General features: G+C 45.6%; 1 protein-coding gene across 1 annotated transcript in view; it reads right to left on the bottom strand.

The window, feature by feature from the left end:
- The window catches only part of SACM1L (SAC1 like phosphatidylinositide phosphatase), a 267712-nt gene that overhangs the window by 201076 nt on the left and 42487 nt on the right, over positions 1-24149 (bottom strand). Inside the window, exons 3-4 of the mRNA XM_082257843.1 lie at positions 18326-18400; positions 4698-4825 (exon numbers count right to left, since the gene is read on the bottom strand). Coding sequence (XP_082113969.1) covers positions 4698-4825; positions 18326-18400 — 203 coding nt within the window. The remainder of the gene's footprint in view (positions 1-4697; positions 4826-18325; positions 18401-24149) is intronic.

Genomic DNA, 24149 nt, shown 5'->3' with positions numbered 1-24149 from the left:
AGCACTCATACGTCTATTTCCCAAAGACAGCCTCTGGGTATGACGCTGGGCATGTGCACTCAAGACCTTTGGTCGACCATGACGAGGCCTGTTCTGAGTGGAACCTGTCCTGTTAAACCGCTCTATGGTCTTAGCCTCTGTGCTGCAGCTCAGTTTCAGGGTGTTGGCAATGTTATAGCCTAGGCCAGCTTTATGTAGAGCAACAATTCTTTTTTTCAGATCCTCAGAGAGTTCTTTGCCATGAGGTGCCATGTTGCACTTTCAATGACCAGTATAAAAAAGAGGGATAGCGATAACACGGAATTCAACACACTTGCTCGACATTCACACCTGAGATCTTGTAACACTAATGAGTCACATGACACCAGAGAGGGAAAATGGCTAATTGAGCCCAATTTGGACATTTTCACTTAGGGGTGTACTCGCTTTTGTTGCCAGCGGCTTAGACATGAATAGCTGTCTGTTAAGTTATTTTGAGGGGACAGCAAATTTACACAGTTATACAAGCTGTACGCTCACTGCTTTACATTATAGCAAAGTGTAATTTCTTCAGTGTTGTCACATGAAAAAATATAATAAAATATTTTCAAAAATGTGACTCACTTTTGTAAGATACTGTATATTTTAGATTAGTATAAAAGTGATACCAAAGGTTCCATTAAAAAATAAAAATAAAAATAAAAAAAAGGAGTAGGGTGTAGATGTTCTGTGCAGCGATATTGCACAGATGGTCACTTTCCTCCTTTTCTGGCTGTCACCCCACCAGCTTCTCCCCCTTCCAGGATGCCTCCTGCAGCAAGCACCCGTGCGTGCACACTCCCGAGTTGGGCTGTGTGTGTTCTAGCAAATACAGTGTCAGTAGGTCACACCCCGAGACTCCCTTACAGGAGTTTGACTGACAGCTGCAAAAGCCTGTTTTCCTGTGAAAGTAGGTGCTGGAACGGGAGACTGTGCTGGAATGGCGACATGGTGCCATGTAAATGTTTAGGGACGGGAAGGAAGGACAGGTAGTGGGGCGTTTTTTTACCTTAATGCAGAAAATACATTAAGGTAAAAAACATTTAGACTTTAGCATTACTTTAAAATAAAAGTTTTGCCATGCTATGGACATTCAAATATGTATACTTAACAAGCAGTAAAACTTGAAAAACAGGCCCTCACTGACCTCGGAATCTACAGACACTGTGGAGAAATTCATCATCAAGGCTCACAAGAAAAGCAAGTCAAGTTAGGTCTTAGCATATTTTTCTCTGCCCTCTTCATCTCTGTATTTATTATTAAAGAGACACTGTTACCTTAACCAGGCCTCTACAAAGGCCCCCCTCACCTTATACTAACCTTACCATTGTACCCTCTCCACTCCTACCTCTACCGCAGCAATCAAAAATGTATGCAACTTTAGCATAAGAAAGAGCAGGTGACCGCCAAACATCCTAACTCTGTAACAGCGCTTGGGTCTAGCAGCCCTGAACACATAAGTGCAGGGGAGGGAAAGGTGGTCTTTACAGAGACATTGTCATTTTTTCCTGTAAGATTAGAAGCCACTGTGTAAATTTTAGGGATGAATTTCTCCATAGTCCTTGTAGGAGGCCAATGGTGGCTGGTGAACTTTACTGATGTGAAGAATATAACTTCATTTTAGGGAGTATTAAAGATTTTGGGACTATATAGATTTACTATACTATGTTTACACCTTTAGGTTTTTTATAATCTATTTTCTGACTAAATCACAGCTATTGTAGGGTTGGAAGTCTACATGTATAATGTAATTGCATGTGAATATCTGGTCGGTGTTCTGTACATCCCTTTTTCCTTGCAAAAACTTCAATAACAAATTGGAAAAAAAAAAAAAATGATTATGTTAAAATGGAAAATGGTAGACTGGGCATATGGTGCACAGCTGGCAGAGTAAAAAACATGACTTTTAAGTTCGAATAAAAAGGGTTTCTTAGATACAAAAATAAATTTAGCTTGCACAGAACATAAACTTATAAAGAAATACAAATACAGAGGAGGGTGAACTGCCAAAGCTTTGGTACCGAAGACTCTGCAAGAAGAATTCCCCAGATAAAATGGCCTAACCTGAATAGTGGAGTCCAGTTCTAACTGCAACACAGATGGGTTTGTCGCAGTCAACTGCAGGAAGATAAGACCAGCAGGGAGAACACCAGCATACTAATGGCTTAGTGCTCTGAGTACATTAAGCATAACTGAGCTGGTGTAAGGTAGAAGGGATTAAAGCCTCAAGGGGACAGGTCTTCACTTTTCTGTATGCCTAGTGTCCATTTCTCCTGTATGAGGCGGTATAACTAGGTTGCTTATTATATTCAATGGACAAGAGATATGGGGAAGTGTCACTGGCGGTGCAGCATATCACTCCAGAAAGCGGACATTTCCTCAGGTAAAATTATATAACAAAGATAAGGCATACAGTGCCTTGCAAAAATATTCACCCCCTTGGCATTTTCCGTGTTTTTTTGCCTCACAACCTGGAATTCCCATGGATTAGTTGAGGATTTGCATCATTTAATTTACAGAACATGCCCACAACTTTGAAGATGTTTGTTTGTTTTTTTTTTATTGTGAAGCAAACAACAAATAGGACAAAATAACATAAAAAGTAAATGTGCAAAACTATTCACCCCCCTAAAGGTCAATACTTTGTAGAGCCACCTTTTGTGGCAATCACAGCTCCAAGTCGCTTTGGATAAGTCTCTATGAGCTTGCCCCATCTTACCACTGGGATTTTTGCCCATTCCTCCTTGCAAAACTGCTCCAGCTCCTTCAAGTTGAATGGTTTGCGCTTGTGAACAGCAATCTTTAAGTCTGACCACAGATTTTCTATTGGATTGAGGTCTGGGCTTTGACTAGGCCATTCTAACACATTTACATGTTTCCCCTTAAACCACTCAAGTATTTTTTCTTCCCACTTCTCTTTTCTCCTTGCTGTTTTTTATTTATACTCCTTTGTTTTATTACCCTGTCTGGATTACTCTTGAAGGCGCATTTATCTGCTTATCTGTCAAGATACACGCTTTGCTCCCACGGACATACTGGTATTGATCCCCCCCTGCCCCTGCGGGTTCGTGGGAGTCCGTTGGGGGGAGGCCCCCCCTGCGCCTGATACCGGCCATGTGTTGGATGCCGGTGGTGTCGGGGGTGTGCCCCGCGATGGCCCTTGAGCTTCTGACTTTGCACTATGTACCATGTTTTCCTATGTAAGGGGTTCTGGGGGGTCGGAATGCTTTTGTATGAGTTTAAGGGGCTATACGCCCCCCTTGTTTCATTGTGTTATTGTCCTGTTATTCCATGAGATATGAATGAGCCGAAAGCTCTGTTTTCTACCTTTCCATTGTTATTGTTTACTGTGTTTATCTGGTGGCTTGTAAAGTGCCTTATTGTTCTATTTGTTTCAATAAACGAATTTAAAAAAAAAAAAAAAAAAAAAAAAAAAAAACCACTCAAGTGTTGCTTTAGCAGTGTGTTTGGGGTCATTGTCCTGCTGGAAGGTGAACCTCCGTCCTAGCCTCAAATCATGCACAGAGTGGTATAGGTTTTGCTCAAAAAAAATCCCTGTTTTTAACACCATCCATCTTTCCCTCAACTCTGACCAGTTTCCCAGTCCCGGCTGCTGAAAAACATCCCCACAGCATGATGCTGCCACCAAGTTTCACCGTGGGGATGGCATTCTTTGGGTGATGTAATGGGTTTGCGCCAGACATAGCGTTTTCTTTGATGGCCGAAAAGTTCAATTTTAGTCTCATCAGACCAGAGCACCTTCCTCCATACATTTTGGGAGTCTCCCACATGCCTTTTCGCAAACTCAAAACGTGCCATTTTGTTTTTTGCTGAAAGTAATGGCTTTCTTCTGGCATCAAGCCATAAAGCCCAACTCTATGGAGCGAACAGCTTATTGTCGTCCTATGTACAGATACTCCTGTCTCAGCTCCTCCAGGGTTACCTTAGGTCTCTGTGCTGCCTCTCTGATTAATGCCCTCCTGGCCAGGTCCGTGAGTTTTGGTGGGCGGCCATCTCTTGGCAGGTTTGCTGTTGTGCCATGTTCTTTCCATTTGGTCATGATAGATTTGATGATGCTCCTGGGGATCATCGAAGTTTTGGATTTTTTTTTATAACCTAACCCTGACTTGTAATTCTCAACAACATTGTTTGGAGAGTTCCTTGGTCTTCATGGCAGTGTTTGGTTCGTGCTGCCTCTTGCTTAAGTGTTGCACCCTCTGGGGCGTTACAAAAAAGGTGTGTATATGTAATGACAGATCATGTGACACTTAGATTGCACACAGGTGGACATCATTTCACTAAATATGCGACTTCTGAAGGTAATTGGTTGCACCGGAGATTTTTATGGGCTTCAAAACAAAGAGGGTGAATACATACGCACATGCCAATTTTCTGTTTTCTATTTCTAAAAAATAGTTTTATGTAAATATTTTTCTCATTTCACTTCACCAACTTAGACTATTGTGTTCTGATCCATCACAAAAAATTCAGATTAACAAAACATTAGGCTGTAATGTAACAAAATAGGTAAAAAGTCAAGGGGGTGAATACTTTTGCAAGGCACTGTATTTGTGAGGAGGGGTAGAAGTGTGGTTTGAATTGCTAAAAACTTTGCCTTTCATGCACATTATTTATGCTAAAATAACCATGTACGTTACCAGTAGTTAGCAGAAACTCACCTGAGTATCCGTTAAATGCAAAATTGTCTTTTTATAGGAAATGACATCAAAGTCTGTGGCTTTCCAAATGGAATGATTAAACAGATCCCCTACTTTCTTCTTTCTGGTAATCACAATTAGATACATTCCTGATAAAGAAAATTTTAAACATTTTAAAAATATTTTAGAAACATAAGTCAACAAATACTTGACATTCAGAACACAAGACACATGTAAGCAAGTCTTCATGCCTGTACACATGTTCTGAAAATTATCTGAAAAATACAGCTTTCAAAGCAATCATATGCAGTGGCGGCCGGTGTACTTAGGGCGCAGGGGCGCCGCCCACCCATCCATGTGTCCGGCCCCCTAATCTGCATGCAGGGGCGCCGGACGCATGGAGTTCAATGGGGATTTTTTTTTTTGCATCACCTGATTAGAGCCAGAGGCTATAATAGGGCGATGCAAAGGGTGGACCCGGGGCGCAGAGCAGTGCGTCCCGAGCCCACCCATTGTGTGACAATAGCGAATTGTCACACCGATCCTCCTCCTGGCCGCAAGGCAAACCCCATGCCATTGGCCGAGGAGGAGGCGGGAGCCGAAGGACTGGAGGAGACGCGCCGCCAGTCACCCGGACTGAGGAGAAGCCGCCCACCGCCGCTGCTGATCCAGATAAGGGGGCACGCTGATCTCTGCTTTGGGGGAATGTATGCTGGTCAATACATTGGGGGCACGCACGCTGATCTCTGCAATGGGGGCATGTACGCTGGTCACTGCATTGGGGGCATGTACGCTGGTCACTGCATTGGGGGCATGTACGCTGGTCACTGCATTGGGGGCATGTACGCTGGTCACTGCATTGGGGGCATGTACGCTGGTCACTGCAATTGGGGGCATGTACGCTGGTCACTGCAATTGGGGGAATGGTATGCTGGTCACTGTATTAAAGGGGGCATGTATGCTGGTCTCTGCATTGGGGACATGTATGCTGGTCACTGCATTGGGGGAATGGTATGCTGGTCACTGCATTGAAGGGGGCATGTATGCTGGTCTCTGCATTGAAGGGGGCATGTATGCTGGTCACTGCATTGAAGGGGGCACGCACGCTGATCTCTGCATTGGGGGCATGTACGCTGGTCAGTGCATTGGGGGCATGTACGCTGGTCACTGCATTGGGGGCATGTACGCTGGTCACTGTAATTAAGGGGGCCCGCACGCTGATCTCTGCATTGGGGGCACGTATGCTGGTCACTGCATGAAAGGGGGCACGCTCGTCACTCTGCATTGAAAGGGGGCACGCTCGTCACTCTGCATTGAAAGGGGGCACGCTCGTCACTCTGCATTGAAAGGGGGCACGCTCGTCACTCTGCATTGAAAGGGGGCACGCTCGTCACTCTGCATTGAAAGGGGGCACGCTCGTCACTCTGCATTGAAAGGGGGCACGCTCGTCACTCTGCATTGAAAGGGGGCACGCTCGTCACTCTGCATTGAAAGGGGGCACGCTCGTCACTCTGCATTGAAAGGGGGCACGCTGGTCACTCTGCATTGAAAGGGCGCACGCTGGTCACTCTGCATTGAAAGGGGGCACGCTCGTCACTCTGCATTGAAAGGGGGCACGCTCGTCACTCTGCATTGAAAGGGGGCACGCTGGTCACTCTGCATTGAAAGGGGGCACGCTGGTCACTCTGCATTGAAAGGGGGCACGCTGGTCACTCTGCATTGAAAGGGGGCACGCTGGTCACTCTGCATTGAAAGGGGGCACGCTGGTCACTCTGCATTGAAAGGGGGCACGCTGGTCACTCTGCATTGAAAGGGGGCACGCTGGTCACTCTGCATTGAAAGGGGGCACGCTGGTCACTCTGCATTGAAAGGGGGCACGCTGGTCACTCTGCATTGAAAGGGGGCACGCTGGTCACTCTGCATTGCAAGGGGGCACGCTGGTCACTCTGCATTGAAAGGGGGCACGCTGGTCACTCTGCATTGAAAGGGGGCACGCTGGTCACTCTGCATTGAAAGGGGGCACGCTGGTCACTCTGCTTTGAAAGGGGGCACGCTGGTCACTCTGCTTTGAAAGGGGGCACGCTGGTCACTCTGCTTTGAAAGGGGGCACGCTGGTCACTCTGCTTTGAAAGGGGGCACACTATACCTTAATTACTGAAGGCCCCTTTCACACTTTTGCGACCTCAAAGTCACGCAATTTTTTACAGCGTTTTTTGCCGCAAAGCAATGCCTATTACATTTTTCTGTTTGCGCCCCCCCAAAAATTTTGAGCACCAGCCGCCACTGATCATATGATAATCTGACTATTAGTACAGAGCTTCTGAGAGCTTATTACAATTCAAGCGAATGTATCTGATAAGACAAGCACAAACATTTTTCTCGTACGACACCAGATCGTAAGATTTTCATCCAAATATAAAATACAAATAATCACATGGACTTCTGTATTTTTTTATTTTTTTTTTGGGCGTAAGAGAATTTTCGTAACTTTAGTAACCTCTTTTATTTTTGAAATAAGACTAGCATGCAAAAAAAAAAAGTGCATCCACCCATGCATCCTATAAGAATTGAGCGCTGTAATTTCAAAGCGTTTGTTTCTAATTTTTAGGGACACGTTAAGGACAGGAATAGTACCACTGGATTGGCGTAGGGCCAATGTGGTGCCTATATTTAAAAAGGGATCAAAGTCTTTGCCAAGTAACTATAGACCTGTTAGTTTAACTTCTATAGTCAGGAAGATACTGGAGAGCTTAATAAAAGACTACATAGATGAGTTATTGCTGGAAAAAAATATTTTAGGTGACAGCATGGATTCATGAAAGACAGAAGTTGTCAAACAAACCTGATTTTTTTTTTTATGGGGAGGTAAGTAAAACCTTGGACAGAGGAGTGACTGTGGACGTAGTATACTTGGATTTTGCAAAAGCATTTGACACAGTTCCCCACACACGGTTAATGTGTAAGGTAAAGTCTACAGGCTTGGAAAGATCAGTTTGTAAATGGATAGAAAATTGGCTAAAAGATATAATTCATAGAGTAATGGTTATGATTCTTACTCTAAATGGGCTAAGGTTATTAGTGGTGTACCCCAAGGTTGTGTTGGGACCCTTACTTTTTAATATCTTTATAAATGATCTAGGGTCTGGGATTAAAAGTACCATTTCAGTCTTTGCAGATGACACCAAGCTTTGCAGTGGAATAACTTCCTTACAGGAGGTCTCCAACTTACAAGCTGACCTCAATGCACTGTTTCATTGGGCAACTATGTGGCAAATGAGGTTTAATGTTGATAAATGTAAAGTTATGCACTTGGGGGCTAAGAATATGCATGCAGCATACAAACTAGGCAGAGTAAAACTGGGGGAATCCATAGCGAAGAAGGATCTGGGTGTTCTGGTAGATCATAAGCTTAATAATAGCATGCAATGCCAAGCTGCAGTTTTCAAAGCAAGCAAAGTCCTTTCTTGTATTAACAGAGGCATGGACTCCAGAGAGAGAGATATTATTTTGCTTCTGTACAAATCATTAGTAAGACCTCATCTGGAATATGCAGTTCAGTTTTGGGCACCAGTTCTTAAAAAGGATATCGAGGAACTGGAGAAAGTGCAGAGAAGGGCAACCAAACTGATAAGAGGCATGGAGGAGCTCAGCTACGAGAAAAGATTAGAAGAACTGAATTTATTCTCTCTTGAGAAGAGTAGATTAAGGGGGAATGTGATCAACATGTATAAATACATAAGGGGACCATATAGTGAACTTGGTGTTGAGTTATTCACTTTAAGGTCAACACAGAGGACAAGGGGGGCACTCTTTACGCCTAGGGGAAAACAGATTTTGTCTCCAAATATGGAAAGGTTTCTTCACCGTAAGAGCTGTGAAAATGTGGAATAGACTCCCTCCAGAGGTGGTTCTGGCTAGCTCACTAGATTGCTTTTAAAAAGGCCTGGATTCCTGGGTGTACTTAATAAGTGGGTACTAATATTTATAGGTAAAGTTGATCCAGGGAATATCCGATTGCCTCTCGGGGGATCAGGAAGGAATTTGTTTCCCCTGCTGTAGCAAATTGGATCATGCTTTGCTGGGGTTTTTTCACCTTCCTCTGGATCAACTGTGGGTATAGGATTGTGTATATGGGATTGTCTGGTTGGGTTTTCATTACTGTTTTTTTTTTTATTGGTTGAGCCAGATGGACTTGTGTCTTTTTTTCAACCTGACTAACTATGTATTAGTTTGATCATTTAATCGTGTGTACCAGGCATTACAGAGGAAACCCAGGGATGTGATATTCCTGTGCAGTGTAGCAAAAGTATGTAAATCACAAGAAATGATCTCCATGTTTCATTCACCATTAAAATATTCATTTGGAACAAGTTGGTCCAAGCGAACTGTTTCACTAACAGCTGCAGCCGCTGTGTGCACTGTATAAACGGTATGTAGCCTCAGCTATAGACAATATACAGCTCTGTGTTCCAGGTCCACCTGATACATGGGCGGCACAGTGGTGTAGCGGTTAGCACTTTCACCTAGCAGCAAGAGGGTCGCTGGTTCGAATCCCAACCATGACACTACCTGCCTGGAGTTTGCATGTTCTCCCTGTGCCTGCGTGGGTTTCCACCGGGTACTCCGGTTTCCTCCCACACTCAAAAGACATGCTGGTAGGTTAATTGGATCATGTATAAAAAAAATTGGCCCTACTGTGTATGTATGCGAGTTAGGGGCCTTAGATTGTTACTCCTTGAGGGCAGGGACTAATGTGAATGTACAATGTATATGTAAAGCGCTGCGTAAATTGACAGCGCTATATACAGTGCCTTGCGAAAGTATTCGCCCCCTTGAACTTTTGCCACATTTCAGGCTTCAAACATAAAGATATAAAGCTGTAATTTTTTGTGAAGAATCAATAAGTGGGACACAATCATGAAGTGGAACGAAATTTATTGGATATTTCAAACTTTTTTAACAAATAAAAAACTGAAAAATTGGGCGTGAAAAATTATTCAGCCCCTTTACTTTCAGCGCAGCAAACTCTCTCCAGAAGTTCAGTAAGGATCTCTGAATGATCCAATGTTGACCTAAATGACTAATGATGATAAATAGAATCCACCTGTGTGTAATCAAGTCTCCGTATAAATGCACCTGCACTGTGATAGTCTCAGAGGTCCGTTTAAAGCGCAGAGAGTATCATGAAGAACAAGGAACACACCAGGCAGGTCCGAGATACTGTTGTGGAGAAGTTTAAAGCCGGATTTGGATACAAAAAGATTTCCCAAGCTTTAAACATCCCAAGGAGCACTGTGCAAGCGATAATATTGAAATGGAAGGAGTATCAGACCACTGCAAATCTACGAAGACCTGGCCGTCCTTCTTAAAGTGGAGTTCCACCCATTTTCGTAACTTTAGATCTATGTAATCCCCTTTAAAATGACTTTTACCAATGGAAACATTTTTTTTTTTTTTTTTTGCTAGTAAATACCTTAATTTCTGCTTTATTCCTCCTCTCCTCACTTCCGGGTCCGATCGGCGATGACGTCATTCGGCGATTTGCAGTGTGTGCTGGGATGTATTCCATTCCAGAAATCTCGCAGGAGCTGAGCTGTACTGAGCCGTGCCTGCCCCGCCTCCTCTCAGTGAGTTGTACTGTATTGCATTGTATTCAGGACGTGCTCTGCCCCGCCTCCTCTCAGTGAGCTCAGTAAGGATATAATGCTTTCAGTCCTCGCTCACTGATAGGAGGCGGGCGGAGGCGGGGCAGAGAACGGCCTGAATACAATGCATACAGTACAACTCACTGAGAGGAGGCGGGCCGGAGGCGGGGCAGAGGCAGGGCAGAGAATGGCCTGAATACAATGCATACAGTACAACTCACTGAGAGGAGGCGGGGCAGGCACGGCTCAGTACAGCTCAGCTCCTGCGAGATTTCTGGAATGGAATACATCCCAGCACACACTGCGAATCGCCGAATGACGTCATCGCCGATCGGACCCGGAAGTGAGGAGAGGAGGAATAAAGCAGAAATTAAGGTATTTACTAGCAAAAAAAAAAAAAGTTTCCATTGGTAAAAGCCGTTTTAAAGGGGATTACATACATCTATGTAATCCAACCTATTAAAAATGGGTGGAACTCCACTTTAACTTTCAGCTCATACAAGGAGAAGACTGATCAGAGATGCAGCCAAGAGGCCCATGATCACTCTGGATGAACTGCAGAGATCTACAGCTGAGGTGGTATACTCTGTCCATAGGACAACAATCAGACGTATACTGCACAAATCTGGCCTTTATGGAAGAGTGGCAAGAAGAAAGCCATTTCTTAAAGATTTCCATAAAAAGTGTCATTTAAAAGTTTGCCACAAGCCACCTGGGAGACACACCAAACATGTGGAAGAAGGTGCTCTGGTCAGATGAAACCAAAATTGAACTTTTTGGCAACAATGCAAAACATTATGTTTGGCGTAAAAGCAACACAGCTCATCACCCTGAACACACCATCCCCACTATCAAACATGGTGGTGGCAGCATCATGGTTTGGGCCTGCATTTGTTCAGCAGGGACAGGGAAGATAGTTAAAATTGATGGGAAGATGGATGGAGCCAAATACAGGACCATTCTGGAAGAAAACCTGATGGAGTCTGCAAAAGACCTGAGACTGGGACGGAGATTTGTCTTCCAACAAGACAATGATCCAAAACATAAAGCAAAATCTACAATGGAATGGTTCACAAATAAACATATCCAGGTGTTAGAATGGCCAAGTCAAAGTCCAGACCTGAATCCAATCGAGAATCTGTGGAAAGAACTGAAAACTGCTGTTCACAAACGCTCTCCATCCAACCTCACTGAGCTCGAGCTGTTTTGCAAGGAGGAATGGGCAAAAATTTTAGTCTATCGATGTGCAAAACTGATAGAGACATACCCCAAGCGACTTACAGCTGTAATCGCAGCAAAAGGTGGCGCTACAAAGTATTAACTTAAGGGGGCTGAATAATTTTGCACGCCCAATTTTTCAGTTTTTTATTTGTTAAAAAAGTTTGAAATATCCAATAAATTTCGTTCCACTTCATGATTGTGTCCCACTTGTTGTTGATTCTTCGCAAAAAATTACAGTTTTATATCTTTATGTTTGAAGCCTGAAATGTGGCAAAAGGTCGCAAAGTTCAAGGGGGCCGAATACTTTGCAAGGCACTGTAAGTACCTGAAATAAATAAATAAACAAATACTGGAATAAGAAGACTACCAGTCAGGAAACCGGGAGGGTGTGTTAGGCTGCATTCACATGTCAGCTTATAATCGCGGGCAGAACCGCCGCGGTTCCACTCGCGATTCGGAGATTTATTGCAAATCGCGGGACGCCTAGCGTTGCCCGTTGATTTGCAATAGCCCCCCAAATGCCGAGCGATGTTGCCGCGATTTACGCCCGCCGAATCGTGGCAACATCGCGCAAACAAAATCGCGGGACGCAATACGCTCCAAAAAAGTACAAGAGCTTCTTTGGAGCGTATTGCGTCCCGCGATTTTGTTTGCGCGATGTTGCCGCGATTCGGCGGGCGTAAGTCGCGGCAACATCGCTCGGCGTTTGGGGGGCTATTGCAAATCAACGGGCAACGCTAGGCGTCCCGCGATTTGCAATAAATCTCCGAATCGCGGGCGGAACCGCGGCGGTTCTGCCCGCGATTATAAGCTGCCATGTGAATGCAGCCTCAGAGTTTCCTGACAGACCTGACAAAAGGACCCTTAGTGTTTGTTTAGACTTGTGCCAGGTGTAGCAGGCAATATCAGTATAGTGTGTGTGTATATATATATATAATACACACACACACACACACACACACACTTTATTGTTTTCTGCACACAAAAGCTGTTGAAGATGTATAGATGTTTTACAGGACATCTTTAGATGTATATGGAGGTTTGTAGTAGGTAACTGAGGGTAAACAAAAGCTGTGTTGAAGTCCTTATTATGGGCAAAGTTGTATGCTCTGTAATTTAGATTACTAGAATTGTATAATATTTTATAATCATTCTGCGGAATGTGTATTAGTAGAAGTGCGAGAAAGGGATATGAGGTAACTTTCAGCTTATGATTGGTTAAAAGGTACAAAGAGAACAAAAAAGACTTGCACTAGTTTCATAAAAAAAACATACTAAATTATTTTTAAAGAAAACACAAGCTGTTGGGACTGAATATATCGGCTTGCTGAGACTTACATCTGACAATTCATACCCTTGCTGGTAAATTAGAATAATACCTTTATATACAGACAAGATTTGCACATTATACATAATCCTTTTATAGAAAGGTTATTTGGATAAAAACTGGATTTTTGTAAGAACTTACTGTAATATCCTTTTCTCTGAAGTCCATTGACAGACGCAGCTCTTATGCTTCTTAACCATTAGGTTATGCGCCATCTACAGAAGTAGTACTAGGTAATGAAAAAATTCACTGACACGCCTACAGGGGGCCATCCCTTCCAGCATAACCCCCACACACACTCTGCCACAAGCCAGATTCGTAGCAAGCAGTGAAAAAAAGAAAACACAAACCATCCCCATCACAGAGGGGCAGGCGCTGCGTCTGTCAATGAACTTCAGAGAAAAGGATTTTACGGTAAGTTCTTACAAAAATCCAGTTTCCTCTATCGTCTATTGACAGACGCAGTTCTTATGCTTCTTAACCATTGGGACGTCCCAAAGCAGTGTAGGAATGAGGGGTGGGAAGAACGCAACCAAAAAACAGTTAATGTATTTCCAAAAAGGCTAAAACGTAGCCAACTGGGTAACAAGCTCAACCAGAAACAACAGGAGCTTGCACAAAGAAAAAAATTAACCCCTGAAAGAGAAAACAAGACTCTTTAAATAGCAGCCTGCAAAACCTTGCGGCCAAAGGAGGCATCCGAAGATGCCAATAAATCTACCTTGTAGAATTTTGTAAACCCATGCATGGAGGACCAGGTCGCTGCCTTACATACTTGAGTAACAGAGGCCTGCTGGCGAAAAGCCCAAGAGGCACTCAGCGCCCTAGTAGAATGCGCTTTTACAGGGAAAGGAGGAACCTGACCCTACAATGAATAAGCCTGAACGACCGTCTGCCTAATCCATCTGTATATAGTCACAGCAGACGCACCCAAACCCTTACGAGATCCCTCAGTAGGGACAAAAAGAGAATAGGATTTTCGAAAGGAGTCTGTGACTGACAGGTAAACCCTGATCGTCCGAAACACATCCGGAGAATGCAATGCAATTTCCTTGGGATGCTTCGGCTGAGGACAGAGTAAAGGCAAAGCAATGTCTTCATTCAAATGGAAATCAGACACCACCTTAGGAAGAAAAGAGGATTAGGTCGGAGAACCACTTTATCTCTGTGGACGACCAAATAGGGCGAACGACAGGAAAGCGCCGCCAACTCAGACACTCTGCGAGCAGAAGTAATAGCTACCAATAAGGCAACCTTCTGAGACAACGAAAGCAGAGAAATGTCTCTTAAAATTCTCAAAAGGAGGCTTTTGAAGAACAGACAAAACCAAATTCAGATCCCACGGAGGCAATGGGGATCTTCTCGGAGAGGCCAGATGACGCACCCCTTAAATAAAGGTGCGAATTAAGGTATTAACAGCCAACGGACATTGGAAAAATATCGCCAAGGCCGACACCTGGCCCTTTATCAGGCCCAAGCCCAACCGTTGCTCCACTCCTTTCTGCATAGAAAGCCAAGACCCTTGCAACCGAAAACAAGCGAGGATGTAAAGATTGCGATTCACACCACGAAATGTACGATTTCCATGTATGATGATAAATCTTCCAGGAAGTCGCTTTTCTGGCCCTCAACAGAGTAGGAATCACAGACTCCGAGAGACCTTTGTCTCTCAGCACCTGGCTTTTAACAGCCATGCTGTTAAAGCCAGCAACCGTAAAGCAGGATGGAAGACCGGCCCCTGGGACAGCAGGTCCTTCTTTATGAGGCAGCCACCAGGGAGGCTCGATGACCAACTTTACCAGGTCTGCGTACCAAGACCGACGAGGCTAGTCTGGGGCCACCAGAATCACTGGAACGTTTTTCCACCGCCAGCCTGCGGAGAAACCTCAACAACAGTTGTATCGGATCAAAGGCATAAGCCACCAACACCTCTGCGGCGTCGGCCAGAGGGTCCTGAGCCCTGGCCATGAACTTTTGCACCTTCTTGTTGAGACGAGATGCAAACAGGTCGACCTCTGGGGTGCCCCAACGGACACACAGGAGACGAAATACCTCTGGATGAAGGGACCATTCCCCTTGATCCAGAACCTGACGACTCAGGTAATCCGCCAGTCAATTCTCCACTCTCAGAATGTGAACTGTGGAGAGAGCCAAAAAATGTTCCTCTGCCCATGTCAAAATCTCGGCCACCTCCTGGGCCGCCCGGGCACTCTTGGTGCCCCCTTGATGACTGATGTAGGCCACAGCCATGGCATTGTCAGATTGGACAAACCACCTCGTAGCCGATTCGTCCAGTGATCGGTAAGAAAGACTGCTCTGTCGACCAGAGTCCCTGGGCACAGAGATTGTCCAGCACTCCACCCCAGCCCGACAGGCTGGCATCCGTGGTGACCACCATCCACGACAGAAGTAGAAAAGACTTGCCCTGACCCAGGGCGGGCGACAGAAGCCACCAAGAGAGCGCTGATCTCATGAGGCAGCTCAAACATATCAGACTGTCTAAGGACCGTGGACCCTTGTTCTACTTGACAAGAATCTCTTTCTGCAGAGGCCTGGAATAAAACTTGAGTGAATTGGACCGCCTAGAAAGTCGACACCATCAGACCCAAGGCTCTCACCCATGTCCGTAGACCGAAAAGATCGATCTTGTACCCTGAACGAATACGTTTGTGGACCTATCTGTCCTGAATCAAGGATGTCCAGGGTCCCTGAAAGCAACACAGACGTCCCCCACCCCAGAAACGGGTGAGGGCGCCCCTTCATGCAGAGGAGGACTTGTCCGCCGAACCGGACTGGCTAGTCTTGGGCTTACCCGACCAAGCCTTTTTGCTCCCTCCAAGGGACCTGAATGGTTTACCTTTTTCTTGTGCCCCTGAGGCACAAAAAACCGCCAATGAGCCGTGAAAGAGGGCCCCCCACCTACCATGGTGCGCCTTGCCTTTGGAGGATTGGGGGGGGGGGGGAAATAGTACGCTTACCCCCCGTTAACCCTTTAATCAACTCATGCAAGGAGTGTCCAAACAGACATTCACCCAGAAAAGGGAGATCTGTCAAGGCCTTCTTCGAAGCCTGGTCCGCTGACCAGCTCTTCAGCCACCGCTGATACACTGGCAACCAGAGGGGCCGCATCGCACAGGAACACCAGGGCCTGGGCCATCTGGTCCGTGAGCTCAATCAAGGTTGGGGGAACTATCTCATTGGTCAAGTTACCCCGAAGAACCTTAACCCATTCTGTTACCGTCTGTGAAACCAGAACGGACACAAATATCGGTTTTAGTACCGACCCCGCCAAAACATGCAAGTGGCCGGAAAGGGATTCCACCCGTCTGTCCCCCGGGTCCGTAAACGCCGGGGAATCTTCAACGGGTACCACAGTAGATTTGTTTAAATCCGGGTGATCCACCCTAGGTGGCACCGTCCAGCGGTTCGGGACCGAGTCAGCAAAGGGATAACGGCGTTTAAAGCGCTTTGGCACCACTAGCACATGCTCAATGCGCCACCATTGCTCTTCCCAATATCGTGAAAATCCTCAGGACAAGGAAACACCTGACCCGATTTCTGGGCTCTGCGGGAGCCAAAAACTACCCGCCTTCCTGACTTTGTGGGCTAACCAGTCAATTTTAAAGGTTTCCCTTACTGATAAAATAAGTGCTTTCACTATAGCGAGTTCCCACGCTGCAGCTGAGGAGGCCATATTCCCCTCGCCATCCGAAAGCGAGGACAGGGATCCCTCAGGGGGGCTGTCCGTGGCCACCATATCAGACTCTGAATCAGAGGACAGAGAAGGCAGAGGCCATTTTTTGCTAGTGACTTGTTTCATTACAAAGTCTACCTTTGATGCCAGATTTTCCAAAGCTGCAGAAAGAGACATCAGGGACTGCGAACCAGATACATTGGTAGGCGTACTGAAGGGGTCAGATGGAGAATAGACTGCTTGGGACTCCATTGCAATGTTTCTGTAAAAATATTGCCCCTTTAAATCACGATTTCGGTCTGCACCGACCGATCGTAATGCAATCGGAGTTACCCTTTAAGCTAATGGCAGGTAGCAGAGTGCACAGGGAATGCCCGAAAAGCCCCTTGAAAACTATACCACCTCAGAGAATAATCAGCAGCGTCTGCATCATGGAAGCCGAGCACAGGAAGTGTCTCATAGGAAATGACATCAATCACAAGAGGCCGAACTGCCTGTGTAGCTCCAGACTACACAAAAATGGTGCCAATGCAAAAGTATAGGAAGCCCAGGGAAAATGGCTGCTGCATCTCACACACAGGGAGCCGATGCCCACACCTAAGATGGCGGCTGAAAAAACAGCCATGCGGTCAGGACCCAGACATGAGGCCACACCAGGGCACCAGGATTTTACCAAAAAGACCCCGCAGGATAAGGTAACATTGCCCCCCCCAGGGCGCCAGGCGCCGACATAAAACGCCCCCAGAACAGGAGCAGGGAGGGCAGGGTCAACATTTTGACAGGCCAGGGGGATCTTTTAGGAAGCAGGGGTCCTACTATCCCCAGGAGTGGGCTCACATTCTCCCCCCCAGAGGCCGCTAGGGACATGGGGGGCACAGTTTACTCATCATACCATGGACTGGGTGGGCTCCGCTCCGGACAGACCACCTCCTACCCTGAGTGGGGGTGCTGCCAGCCTAGGGGTATGCTGAGACTCAGGGCATTCCAGGTCGATGCGTTTCCAGCAAGACATCCACTCGCAGGCTCGTCCCCGTCCACAGAGACACTGTTGTGGCGAGGCCTAGTGCGGGACTATAACCTGCTCATGCTCGTCGGCCAGACTGGGAGACCGTAAAGATCTATATTATCCAGTGCAAAAACCTCAGCCGGCTGTCACTTGTAGTTCACCAGGAGGATCCCCTGACACTAGCTAGCGATAGTGAGTAAATAAAAATAAACAGAAATATTCTAAACAAAAAACTTAGACCGAAGTCCCAGCAGGAAACCTAGGTCCTACTCCTTCACTTGGCAGCAAGAAAACTGGCTTGTGGCAGAGTGTGTGTGGGGGTTATGCTGGAAGGGACAGCCCCTGTAGGCGTGTCAGGGATTTTTTTTCTCTACCTAGTACTACTCCTGTAGATGGCGCATAACCCAATGGTTAAGAAGCATAAGAGCTGCGTCTGTCAATGGACGATAGAGAAAAGTATCTTTTCATTTTGATCACGATTAGTGGTTCTCAGCATGGTTTCCTATTCCTATATAGTTGACTGACATAGATTTACCATTTTTAAATGTATATGTTAAGGGCAGTTTGGTTTTTGTGGAAACTGCATACTAACCTGTCTGTTTTATTCAAACATTTCTTTTAGATCATGATTATCTTGATCTGTGAGCAATCAATAAAGCTGTAAATGTTTTATAAACTTTAGGTGGTTGACTATATAAGCTTTTTTTTTTTTAACTATTACCCACAAATATCGTTAAAAATAAATCAGCAACTTACCAGCAACTAGTCGAATTGTACCTAAAATACCACATATAGGCCTTGTAATTGCTGATGGAGGTATGTCCTTCTTCGCTGCAAAAATAAGTACAGTTTTTACAGGCCACACAATAATTACATTGCCACCAAACATATTCCAACCAAAACACTAAGTCTCCATTCACACTAGCACGACTTGTCAGGCGACTTGGTCAGCCTGACAAGTCGTGCACCGTCGCAGTCCATTGACTGCTAGAGGAGCTGTTCTAATAGGAGCGACACAAGTCGCTCCGACTTAGAAAAAGGGTCCTGTACTACTTCGGGGCGAAGTGGAGCGACTTACATAGACATTTTATGAAGTCCGTGCAAGTCCTGCCGAAGTCGTGCTGCACGCGGCTTCACAGGTCGCCCCGAAGTCGGATCCGACATAGTGTGAACGGAGTCTAAATCATTCTATAAAACCAGCAAGATAATAAAGCCCTGTTAGTACTGTTTAAAAAAACCTCTTAAACATAGAGACATTAACTTACATACCCATCACATTTTTTACACATTGTTTCACAGATTATTTTAACAAGCACAAGCGTGCCTGTTCCAGATTGAGCAGGGTTGGGGATAATTCAAATAATGCTAAAGAAGCGTATAAGCAGCCAGTATGGGCAGGAGGTATGTGTGGTGGGTATAATAGCAGGCAGTATGTGTCAAAGAGGAGTACAAAGGATATACCAGTAGACAGTGTGTGCAGTGGAGCAGTGCACAAAGGTATGTGCCAGAGAGAAGTGCAGATGATATGATAAGGACAGAATGGAGTTTATGACAGCTGACAGTTAGTCAACGATGCAGTATGCGGTTTAGCAATGTCCTGCCGAAATTTGCAAGGCCTTCCCTGAAAGAGACATCATCTGGATGGGAGCAACTGCTGATCTAAAACCTGGATATACACTATATTGTCAAAAGTATTGGGATGCCTGCCTTTAAATGCACATGAACTTTAATGGCATCCCAGTCTTAGTCTGCTTGGTTGGCCCACCCTTTGCAGCTATAACAACTTCAACTCTTCTGGGAAAGCTGTCCACAAGGTTTAGGAGTGTGTCTATGGGAAGGTTTGCTTATTCTTCCAGAAGCTCATCTGTGAGGTCAAGCACTGATGTTAAAGGCTTGGCTCGCAGTCTCTGCTCTAATTCATCAGGTGTTATATCAGGTTAAGGTCAGGACTCTGTGCAGGCCAGTCAAGTTCCTCCATCCTAAACTTGCTCATCCAACTTTTTTGAGGCCCCCCACATACACTCATGTACAAATGCCAATGGACGCGCTGGGGGTGCCTGCGCACATAAATGTTGATTGTAATACACATTACATATCTCTGCACACACCGAAGTGAGAGCAAGAATTACAACATGAGAGCTCCTATGCAGGTCTAAACCTATGACCTGTAGGGGCTTTAAAAAAGGGTTTTCTATGGAAATATTAGGTTACTGAAGTTTGTCGTCATTTCACGGGTGCATGCAATTTTAAAGGTTACTACGCAACCTAACTTTTAATATTTGACCAAAATTGGGTGACTTATTGCGTTTATGTGCCCTAAAATTAACTTTAGCGTATTTTTTTTTAAACCACTTACCGACCGCCCACCGACTTTGCTCATTTAAACGCCAAAAAAATTGTTGGAAAAAAAAAAAAAAAAAAAAATCGGCCCTTTAAAACGGTTGCTAGGCAATGATAGCTGGTATTTTTTTAAACGGTGGGCTTTCAGATAAGGGTGGTCCCAGCGGCGGATTCACCGCTGGATCGTTAGAATCACGCCCATAGGGTCACATTTAACCCATTGATCACCAGTACAGTTAACCCCTTCCCTGCCAAAGTCATTTTTACAGTAAGAGTGCATATTTTTAGCACTGATTACTGTAGTAATGTCACTGGTACCCCCAAAAGTGTCAAAAATGTCAGTTAGGGGTCCAATCTGTCCGCCACAATGTCGCAGTCCTGCAAAAAAAAAAAAAAAACGCAGATCGCCGCCATTACTATTATAAAAAAAATAAATAATAAAAATGACATAAATCTTTCCAGTAGTTAGTAAACGCAATAACTTTTGCGCAAACCAATCAAACTACGCTTATTGTGATTTTTTTTACAAAATATGTAGCAGAAAACAAATTGGCCTAAAATGTTAAAAAATTTTGATTTTTACATTTTTTTGAGAGAATTTCATATAAAAGAAAGTGAAAAATGTTATTTTTTTCAAAATTGTCACTCTTTTTATAACGCAAAAAATAAAAATCGCACAGGTGATCAAATACCACCAACAGAAAGCTCTATTTGTGGGAAAAAAAGGACGCCAATTTCGTTTGGGTCCAGCATCGCACGACCGCGCAATTGTCCATTAAAGTAATGCAGTGCCGAATCGCAAAATAGGGCCTGGTCATTGAGCAGCCAAATCCTTAGGTCTTAAAGTGGTTAAAGGGCCGATTTTTTTTTTTTCAACAATTTTTTTTCTTTTTTAGTGTACTTATGAGGTCTGAGGTCTTTTTGACCCCAGATCTCACAATAAAGAGGACCTGTCATGCCTATTTCTATTACAAGGGATGTTTACATTCCTTGTAATACAAATAAAAATGATCAATTTTTTATTTATTTTTTTAAAACTGTGTAAAAATCAAAAATAAATAAATAAAATAAATAGGAAAAAAAATTAATTAAAGCGTCCTGCCCCCGTTAGCTTGTGAGCAGAAGCGAACCCATACGGAAGTCCCGCCCACATATGTAAACGGTGTTCAAACCACACATGTGAGGTATCGCCGCGATCGTTAAGAGCGAGTGCAATAATTTGAGCCCTAGACCTCCTCTGTAACTCTAAGCTGGTAACCTGTATAATTTTTTTAAAATGTTGCCTATGGGGATTTTTAAGTGCCAAAGTTTGTGGCCATTCCACGAGCGTGCACAATTTTGAAGCATGACATGGTGGGGTATCTATTTACTCGGCGTAACATTATATTTCACATTATGGAAAAAAATTGGGCTAACTTTACTGTTTTCTTAATTCAAAAAAGTATTTTTTTGGGGCAAAAAATTACGTTTGGAAGACCGCTGCGCAAATACAGTGTGATAAAAAAAATATTGCAACGATCTCCATTTTATTCTCTAGGGTCTCTGCTAAAATAAAATATATAAATGTTTGGGGGTTCCAAGTAGTTTTCTAGGAAAAAACTGAATTTTTGTAAAATCTTACCTGTAAAATTCCTTTCTCTGAGTCCTCCGACAGTCGCCGCCTCTTCATATTCGTCACATATGGGGTATTAGACTTTGCTCCGAAGGAGTAGCTAGGCAACAGAATATGTTAACATTAAAGCTTTTAACATATCCCACCCTCAAGGGGTGGTCCCCTCAGTCAATACCCTCCTACTTCCTGCAACCATATCTCAGTTTTAGTGGAATAGCAGTACAGTATACAACCAAACCCCAAAAGAGGGGCGGGGGCGGCGACTGTCGGAGGACTCAGAGAAAGGAATTTTACAGGTAAGATTTTACAAAAATTCAGTTTTCTCTTACGTCCTCCGACAGTCGCCGCCTCTTCATATTCGTCACATATGGGGACGTCCCAAAGCAGTGCAAACATGAGGGGTGGGAAACGCATCCGCGCCAAAAAGGCAACGCAGTCTCCGCATCAAAGAAAGGAACCTTACCAAAGGAAGGAACCCAGCTGGGCAACAGGAAAAAACAGGTGCTCAACAGGAGCAACAACCCAGGAAAAGACAAATAACCAGGGAATAAAAAACTTATCCCAACAGCCAGTGGTCCCCACAAGGGACCCTAGGGCAACGCCGCACTAAGAACCTTGCGGCCAAAGGAAGCATCCGCAGATGCCTGAACATCTACTTTGTAGAATTTCGTGAAAGTGTGCACGCTCGACCAAGTCGCCGCCTTACACACCTGGGCTACAGAAGCCCCATGACGACAGGCCCAAGATGTACTCAGAGATCTAGTAGAGTGCGCCTTCACAGGCACAGGGGGAACCTTCCCCTGCAAAGCATAGGCCTGTTCAATGGTCTGCCTGATCCATTTTGCGATGGTAGAGGCCGACGCCGCCATGCCCTTCCGAGGACCCTCTGGAAGAACAAACAAGGAATCCGTCTTTCTAAAAGACTCAGTCGATTTAAGGTAAACCCTTACCGCCCGAACAACATCCAGAGAATGTAATCTCACCTCCTTTGGATGTTTAGGCTTCGCGCACAGCGAAGGCAAGACAATATCCTCATTAAGATGGAATTCCGAAACTCGTTTCGGAAGAAAAGAAGGATTAGGTCGCAAGACCACCTTATCCAAATGAACAACCAGATACGGAGACTTGCAGGACAAAGCTGCCAGCTCCGACACTCTGCGAGCCGAAGTGATCGCCACCAAAAAGGCGACCTTTTTGGACAACATAGACAACGAGATCTCCCTGATCTGTTCAAAAGGAGCACGTTGCAACACAGACAGAACGAGATTCAAGTCCCAAGGGGGCAAAGGATCCCTCCTAGGAGGAACCAGATGCCGCACACCCTAAACAAAAGTGCCAACCAAGGATTTGGAAGCCACGGGACGTTGAAACAGAACGGCCAGCGCAGACACCTGACCCTTTATCGTAGCCAGCGCCAAACGCTGATCGACACCCGTTTGAAGGAAGGACAGCACTCGGGAAACCGAGTACGTGCGGGGTGAAAACCCCCTGGACTCACACCAGGCAAAATAGGCCTTCCAAGTACGGTAATAAACCTTCCCCGAGGAAGACTTCCTCGCGTTGATCAAAGTATGAACGACCTCTGGGGAGAGACCCTTCTCCTTCAGGACCTCGGTCTCAACAGCCAGGCCGTCAAAGCCAGCGACTGTAAAGCAGGATAGTATATCGGTCCTTGAGACAGGAGATCGTCTCGAAGAGGCAGACGCCACGGGGCGTCAACCGCCAGATTCACGAGGTCTGCGTACCAGGACCGGCGAGGCCAGTCCGGTGCCACTAGAATCACCATGCTGCGTTCCGAGTGTAACCTGCGAAGGAACCTGGACAGCAACTGAATCGGTGGAAACGCGTACATCAGCCTGTACTGATGCCACGGGGCCACTAACGCGTCCGACGCGTCTGCCCGAGGGTCGCGCGTTCTTGCCACGAACCATCTCACCTTGTTGTTGAGACGAGACGCGAACAGGTCCACATCTGGAAGACCCCACTTCGCGCACAACATCTGGAAGACAACCGGGTGGAGAGACCATTCCCCCTGATCCAGGGTCTGGCGACTCAGATAGTCCGCCTGCCAGTTCTCCACCCCCGGAATGTGAACCGCCGTTATCGCCGGGACATGAGTCTCGGCCCAAGACAGAATGTCGGCCACTTCTCGAGCCGCTCGGGCACTCCTGGTGCCCCCTTGGTGGTTGATGTAGGCCACCGCCGTGGCATTGTCCGTCTGCACCCGAACCGGGCAGCCCTGCAGCCGGTCCGTCCAGCGATGAAGACAGAGCCTTATCGCACGCAATTCCAGAATGTTGATCGGGAGGGAGGACTCCCCCTCCGACCAAGTTCCCTGGGCGGACAGAACGCCCAGAACACCACCCCAGCCCGACAGGCTGGCATCTGTGGTGATTACCGTCCACGAGATAGGACGAAACGACTTGCCCCCGGACACCATCGGGGACTGGAGCCACCACAGAAGGTCTCTTCTGGTGCGATGACTCAACGAGATTTGAAGATCCAGAGATTGAGGTCGCCCGTCCCACATGGACAGGATCTCCGCTTGGAGACCCCGCGTGTGAAACTGGGCGAAGGGAATCGCCTCGAAGGCCGAGACCATCAATCCCAGACATCTCATGCACGTCC

This window comes from Pelophylax lessonae (assembly GCF_965119305.1).
Source record: "Pelophylax lessonae genome assembly, chromosome: 5".
Classification (NCBI taxonomy): domain Eukaryota; kingdom Metazoa; phylum Chordata; class Amphibia; order Anura; family Ranidae; genus Pelophylax; species Pelophylax lessonae.
Note: the sequence above shows the minus strand (reverse complement) of the source record. Positions and strands in the feature narration are given on the sequence as shown.